At 40.7% G+C, this 7,894-nt stretch overlaps 1 protein-coding gene across 2 annotated transcripts in view; it reads left to right on the forward strand.

The window, feature by feature from the left end:
- OSBPL6 (oxysterol binding protein-like 6) overlaps window positions 1-7,894 on the forward strand; it is a 175,444-nt gene that overhangs the window by 157,037 nt on the left and 10,513 nt on the right. For both annotated transcript variants that reach the window (XM_011944043.1, XM_011944044.1), the window contains 4 exons: window positions 3,937-4,024; window positions 4,524-4,777; window positions 5,542-5,679; window positions 7,044-7,107. In XM_011944043.1, coding sequence (XP_011799433.1) covers window positions 3,937-4,024; window positions 4,524-4,777; window positions 5,542-5,679; window positions 7,044-7,107 — 544 coding nt within the window. The remainder of the gene's footprint in view (window positions 1-3,936; window positions 4,025-4,523; window positions 4,778-5,541; window positions 5,680-7,043; window positions 7,108-7,894) is intronic.

Here is a 7,894-nt window from a genome sequence, read left to right on the forward strand (position 1 = left end):
TAGAAATCTTTTACACCAATTATTCCAGATCATTTCTATGATATATTAGTTTGGGAGAGATTAGAAATTGAAGAGGAAGGCCAGGCATGGTGGCTTATGCCTGTAATCCCAACACTTTGGGAGGCGGAGGCGGGATGATTGAGTCAGGAGTTTGAGACCAGCCTGGACAATACAGGGAGCCCTCACCTCTACAGAAAAAAAATCGAATAATTAGCTGGACATGGTGGTGCATGTCTGTGGTCCCAGCTCCTTCAGGAGGCTGAGGTGGGAGAATCCCTTGAGCCCAGGAGGTAAAGGCTGTGTTGAGCTGTGATTGTACCATTGTACTCCATTGTGACAGAAAGAGATCCTGTATCAAAAAAGAAGGAAGGAAGGAAGGAGGAAGGAAGGAAGGAAGGAGAGAAAGAGAGAGAGAGAGAGAAAAGAAAAGGGAGGGAGGAAGAGAAAGGAAAGGGAAAAGGAAGGGGAAGGAAGGAAAGAAAGAGGGAGGGAGGAAAGAGAAAGGAGGGGGAGAGAGAGAGAAAGAAGAAAGAAAGAAAGAGAGAAAGAAAGAAAAGGAAGGAAGGAAGAAAGAGAGAGGAAGAAAGAGAGAGGAAGAAAGGAAGAGAGAGAGGGAGGGAAAGAAAGGAGGGAGGGAAAGAGAAAGAAAGAAGGAAGGAAGGAAGGAAAGAGAGAAAGACACAGAAAGAAAGGAAAAGAAAAAGAAAGAAAGAGGAAAGAAAGGAAATTGAAGAAGCATAGACTTTATAGCTATTTGTAGGATAAACATGAGTGTTTTCTTTTCTTTTTTTTTTTTTTTTTTTGAGACAGAGTCTCGCTCTGCCCCCAGGCTGGAGTGCAGTGGCCGGATCTCAGCTCACTGCAAGCTCCACCTCCCGGGTTCACGCCATTCTCCTGCCTCAGCCTCCCGAGTAGCTGGGACTACAGACGCCCGCCACCTCGCCCGGCTAATTTTTTGTATTTTTAGTAGAGACGGGGTTTCACCGTGTTAGCCAGGATGGTTTCGATCTCCTGACCTCGTGATCCACCCGTCTCGGCCTCCCAAAGTGCTGGGATTACAGGCTTGAGCCACCGCGCCCGGCCAAGTGTTTTCTTAAAAACAATAAACATGCCTGCAATGTGAATTTGGTTTAGGTAGACGTTTGTCTCCTCAAACATAATTGAGTATGATTAGAATTTTTTCAGAGAAATCACACAGAGGAGTTTGATTTACTTTTTTTGTTTTCAAGCATAAGAAGTTGGCTTTTCATGAGCCTGATGGTTTAACCTTCAACTCTACTGCAGTCAGTAGTAACTGCGGGAACCTGTTGCAGTAGGAAAATATGAATCAGAAAAAGATTTTATTCTCAATTTATCATCTTTATGGGCTTACTCTGTGTGCAAAAACAAAATTACCATTACTCGTCCATGCATGCAATCATTCTGTCCATCACTGTTATCCCTAAATATATGAATTCTTCCCAACCCTAATTTTTAAAACATTAGCAGTAAATCCAGAAACCTTAAAGACAGTGACCAATTGTTTTTATTATGTACAAATTCAAAATTTTTACATGGCAAAAAAAAATTGGCATAAACAAAGTTTAAAAATGCAAGTTAAGAAAAATGTAATCTATATGTCAAACTGAAAAATGTGTGAAATATAAGAAAATTAGTTCATAAAGGATGAAATTCAAACTTAAAGCAATCTTTTGGCCAGGTGCAATGGCTCATACCTGTAATACCAGCACTTTGAGAGGCTGCAGTGGGAGGACTGCTTGAAGCTAGGAGTTCAAGCCTGGGTAACATAGCAAGACCCTTCATCTCTAAAAAAAAATTATTTTTTAATTGTCCAGGCATGGGAGTGCGTGCATGTAGTCCCAGTTACTTGGGAGGCTGAGGTAGGAGGATCCCTTGAGCCCAGGAGTTATGAGCCCAGATTGCAGTGAGCTGTGATGGTACCACTGCGCTTCAGCCTGGGCAGCAGAGTAAGAGTCTGTCTCAAAAAAAAAAAAAAAAAAGTGATCTTTTATGTATACCAGGTAAGTACTAAAAAAAGATGGATAGTATAAAGTGTTTAAGTGGGTGTGGAAAGATGGATGATGTTCCCATATATTGCTGATGAGAACAAACGAATCCAGTCTTTCAAGAGAGCAATTTGGCTACATGGAACTAAAGCCTCAAAGTGACCCATATGATCTAGAAATAAATTTTAATGTAATCACCAGGCAGATTTACAAAAATATATTTGCAAGCGTGTTCATCCAGGTATTGTCTATAATAATAAAATGTTAGAAACCACCTACATTCTGGTTAAATTCCTTGTTATAATCATATAATGAATTATGTTGCCTTTCCAAATAAAGTAGCTATAGCTACTATAATGAAAACGTATTCAGAATGCTATAAAGCAATATGTAAGCTGTTCTCCTTTTTCAGTGTATAAAGATAAATGTGTCAATATGTTTGTACAGGCATTTTGAAATTGGAGTATAATACTCACCAAAATGTTACGTGGTTTCCTATAGGTGATGGGCTGATAGGTAATTTTCACACTCATCTGTTTACTCGTACCTATTTTCTAATTTTTTACAACAAGAATGTTTTATACTCAGAAAAAAATATAGCATTGTTTCCATTTTGAAGGAAGTAAGTATCAGCAGCTTTCTTGCCTGCAGGAAAGTCAGTTTTCCCATTCCTCTGATGGTTCTGTCTTATCCTCTCTTTCCTGATCTGCTCTGTGTCTAAGTCCCTTTAGTATGTACATTGTTCCTTAATTTCATTTTTCTGCTAATTTGTGTTTCTAAATTTTAGTTTCACATTTTTCTCATGCAGGGGGTGGCTTCACTATTCGTCTCTCCCCATTGTCACAGAGGCCATCTGATTCTAAGCTGTATTTCTTTTTTTGGAGACAGAGTCTTGCTCTGTCACCCAGGCTGGAGTACAATGGTGTGATCTCAGCTCACTGCAATCTCTGCCTCCTGGGTTCACACCATTCTCCTGCCTCAGCTTCCTGAGAAGCTGAGACTACAGGCACCCACCACCACACCCGGCTAATTTTTTATATTTATAGTAGAGACGGGGTTTCACCATGTTAGTCAGGATGGTGTCAATCTCCTCACCTTGTGATCTGCCTGCCTCGGCCTCCCAAAGAGCTGGGATTACAGGTGTGAGCCACCACACCCAGCCGACTAAGCTATATTTCTTACCCGGATCTATACAGCATCCTAGTATCTGGCCTCCCTAGGGAAAGCTGCCAAATATCTTCCTGAAAACCAAATCTGATTCCAACATCCCATGCATTTTTGTTGGTTTTCCTAACTCTTAGGATTGCATATGAACCCTTTTTGTTGGCATGAAAAGCCCTTCACTGTTGGGCCCTCTTGTTTTCTCTACCCTCTGCCACAGCCACTCTCAACATCCTTTGCATTCCTGGGATAAATGTTGCTCTCATGGGCCTTACCTTTGCACAATCTCCCTTCTTCGTGTGCTTCTGTCCCTTCTAACAACTGGGCAACTCCTATTCATTCTCTAACACCCAGTTTAAATATTGCCCCCTGGGCAGCCTCTCCTGAGTCCTCCAAGGTAGAGTCATAGGGCCTTCTCTTAGGTATTAGGTTGGTGCAAAAGAAAGTAATGGCAAAAACTGCAAGTAGTCTCGCACCAACCTGAAACATTCTTAGTGTATTACGCTAAAATATTTCTGGTTCTTTACTGGTCTCCCCCGCCCTCCTGCCCCTACTAAGACAAGGAGCTAAAGACCAGGCTCCTTTTTAGTGATCCTATATCCCAGTTCATGAAGACCCTCAAGTGTTCATTGCACATATGCCAAATACTTTCCCTCTAGGACCTCTGCTTCTCACTGGAACAATATTTTGTTATTTTTAATCACTTGATTATCTGAGCTTGCAAGACTGAACAAGAATTCTAATCTTTGTATGTTCTTCCCTCCCTTAGGCTTCAGATGATGAGTCTTACATCAGTGATGTGAGTGATAATATATCTGAAGACAACACCAGTGTTGCAGACAATATTTCTCGGCAAAGTATGCATCATTTGAGCTTCCAGGTTGTTCTATCTACATGCCAAATTGCAACACTGAAGACTTAATGAACAGGCATCCCCCCCGCCCCAACACTAATTGTTCTTTTGGCAGCTGATTGTTCAGTACATTCTATTTTGTATAATCTCTTGAGGTAAATGGTTGAAAAATCTGTTAGGTAAATGGTTAAGACAAAAGGTTTTTCCTCTTTCTCACACCAACAGCTTGAGTCCCTCTTATTAAATATATTTAATTTTTTAAAACTTAGCCTGTCTTGAATGATGTTTTAGTGTATTTAATGCCTTATTTATAAAACTATGCACTGTTGTTTTCTGCATTTATTAGTAACCTTGCATTGAAAGAATTCCATTTACTTTTGAAAGGATATAATGAAGACTCTTGAAATGTCTCAAAATCAGATTTATTTGAAAGTTACTTCCCTTCTTGATTTTGTGAAATCAGAACAGCAAAGTGTTGTTCACTGTGACTCTCCCTCTTCCAGTCCTGAATGGGGAGCTTACAGGAGGGGCCTTCCGAAATGGGCGTCGAACATGCCTGCCAGCTCCTTGTCCTGACACCAGTAACATTAACCTGTGGAATATCTTGAGGAACAACATTGGTAAAGACCTGTCTAAAGTCTCCATGCCTGTGGAGCTAAACGAGCCACTCAACACCCTGCAGCACCTCTGCGAGGAAATGGAATACAGCGAGCTCCTGGACAAGGCTTCGGAAACTGATGATCCATATGAGCGCATGGTAATAAATAACTAACAGAGCAGCGCCCCTCAAGGATTTGCCAATCCTAGACCTGGGCTAAACCAGAATTCATTATGATGATATATTTGGTATTTGCATAATATTCTCACTGCATAGTAAAAGAGGAATTGACCTGTTTGCATAAATCAGGCAAGGCCAAAACCTCCCAGATACCAACACAGAAAGACACAGTTTTTGTGCCTTATCCTTGGTCTAGAGTGTTTCTAAAGTTAAGGTGTAAAGGTCTTATACTCCTTAGAGGTTGCAGGCACACCTTGCCTCACTTTATCAGTTTTTCCTGAATGTCAAGATAACCCATCTGTTCAGGAACTTAGGTCAGAGAAAATAACTTCTGTTTATACTTCACCCTTTACCCCATATGGCTGCGGGAAACGTGCTGTCCCCTTTGAAAAGCACCCACAACCACAGTCCTCGTGCGCATGAGGCTAAGATCATGCCCGTGGCAGAACCGATAAACTGGGTTCCAGAACCTTTGAACTCTGTGATACTCATGACGTTGGATGGAAGGGTGAAGAATGCTTCACCTCAGTGGCCTGCCGGTTTCCGTGCAAGTAGTTTTACCTAATTTTACTTATTTTTTTCCCCACAAGTTGGTAAAAATTCTGTGCAGACAATAGAAAATGCAACTGTCATCAAATCAACACCCATCCACATGGGGTGTGTAAAATCTAGAGGGAAAAGGAACAAACAGACCTAGCAATCATCTCTCCTATATTATTTCCTTTTCTTCAATGTTTTAACAGGTTCTCGTTGCTGCATTTGCAGTTTCAGGATACTGCTCCACCTATTTCAGAGCAGGAAGTAAGCCATTCAACCCAGTCCTTGGGGAGACCTATGAATGCATTAGAGAAGACAAGGGATTCCGCTTTTTCTCAGAACAGGTAAGCGCCCCTGGACTCATATAGGTAAGAGGGCAGTTTGGTGGTGAAAGCAGCCTTTTGATAACAATCTGTCGGGATGGGTTATGACACCAGTTGTGAATCCAAAGTATCTGAGACAGGTCTCAATCAATTTAGAAAGTTTATTTTGCCATGGTTAAGGACACACCTGTGACGCAGCCTCAGGGGTCCTGATGAAATGTGTCCAAGATGTTCTGGACACAGATTGGGTTTAAACATTTTAGGGAGATATGCAACATCAATCAATATATGTAAGATGTACATTGATTCTGTCCAGAAAGGTGGGACAACTTGGAAATGGAGACTTCTAGGTCATAGGTAGATAAGAAAGGTTGCATTCTTTTGGGTCTCTGATCAGCCTTTCACTGAATACACAATTTACATGTGAGAGGGTGGTAGAGAGAGAGTCACTTATGCCTCAGTCTGGCTCAGTGAATCTGCATCTTTACATAGACAGTAGGGCAGAGGAAGTAATCGGATATGCATTTGTCTCAGGTGAGCAGAAGGATGACTGAGTTCTGTCAGTCTTTTGTCCCGTACCTGTGAAGATCAGCTATCAATGTACATTGCCAGGGTGAAATTCAACAGAACTGTTTTAGGGTAAAGATCTTGAGGCCCACAAAGAATTTCCTTTGGGCAAATTGTCAGAGAGAGAGGTAGCCTTTTTTCAAAAAAAAAAGAAAAAAAATCTTTGTAGCTATCTTTTTGAGGAATAACATGGGAAGCAGGTGGTCCTGAGATTTATTTTCTTTTCACACGTTAAGAAAACTAACATAAGAACAGAAAACTAAACACCGCATGTTCTCACTCATAAGTGGGAGTTGAACAATGAGAACACACGGCCACAGGGAGGGGAACATGACACAGCGGGGCCTGTCGGGGGGTGGCGAGCAAGGGAAGGGACAGAATTAGGAGAAATACCTAATGTAGGTGACGGGTTGATGGGTGTAGCAAACCACTGTGGCACGTGTATACCTATGTAACAAAACTGCACGTTCTGCACATGTAACCCAGAATGTAAAGTATAATGAAAGGAAGAAAGGAAGGAAGGAAGGAAAGGAAGGAAGGAAGGAAGGAAGGAAGGAAGGAAGGAAGGAAGGAAGGAAGGAAGGAAGGAAAGAAAGAAAGAAAGAAGGAAGGAAGGAAGGAAAAGAGGAAGGAAGGAAACTCACTTCACTTATGGGCATGATATCCCCCTCTAAATTGTATAAGTTCTCAGTGTTTTTTAAAGCATGAAGACTTACAGATTTACTTATTCATTTTGAGAATAATTCGGTAAGAGAAATGGATGATCATGTGAAAGTTTTAACACTGATATTGCCTTCTTTTTTGTTTTTAATTACCAGGTTAGCCATCATCCACCCATTTCTGCCTGTCACTGTGAATCTAAGAATTTTGTGTTTTGGCAAGGTTTGTATTTCAATTATAATTGAAGATCAAATGTATGAGCCTATGAGAAAATGTCTGGCTTCCAAAGGGCCATTGTATTCAGTTTAGATTTCTACCTTTGGAACTCAGCGAATGTTGGTAATTGGTGCAGAGCTCAGTTTGAGAAATCGAAATTCCTGGTTTCAACATGAAAGGGTTTCAGCTAGGAGATGAGACTGCTTATCTTGGAAGCAATGCCACATGGAATAGCAGAGCTCCATGCGGACTGTGCCGGTGCAGAGCCACGACCTTATCTCATGTGCCTCATTGTCTGCATCTGTAACATGGAGGTTCCATCTGCTGCCTTCTTGGTTCTTGGGGGTGTGCAAAGACATTTTAATTCTGAAGGAAGGCTCTATGACACATCATCAATGGTCATAATGGAAATAGATATGCAAACATTACAGCAATTCCTGGCCTTTAACTCACTGGGGCTTAAGAGTTTGGATTGAAGTCTCTACTCATCAGTTAAGTCAGAATGTTACAAGCTCGCCTAATACAAAAAAGTTTCTAAACTCCTTTACAAAGAAAAGAATATTTACGTAAATGTGAACAGTAAGTGTAAATAGTTCCTTCATGTTTGGAAGGGTGCTTCATTACTCACAGAATGACTTTTCTCATGAGCATTTTCTTAACCTGAAAACACATAAAAATGATAGAACACTATAACTGTACTTTATTGCAAAAATAAATCATAAATTTATTTTTATGATTTATTGCAAAAATAAATATTTTATTTTATGATTTTATTTATTTTGGTATATCCTTT

This window comes from Colobus angolensis, unplaced genomic scaffold (genome assembly GCF_000951035.1).
Source record: "Colobus angolensis palliatus isolate OR3802 unplaced genomic scaffold, Cang.pa_1.0 Scaffold224, whole genome shotgun sequence".
NCBI lineage: Eukaryota > Metazoa > Chordata > Mammalia > Primates > Cercopithecidae > Colobus > Colobus angolensis.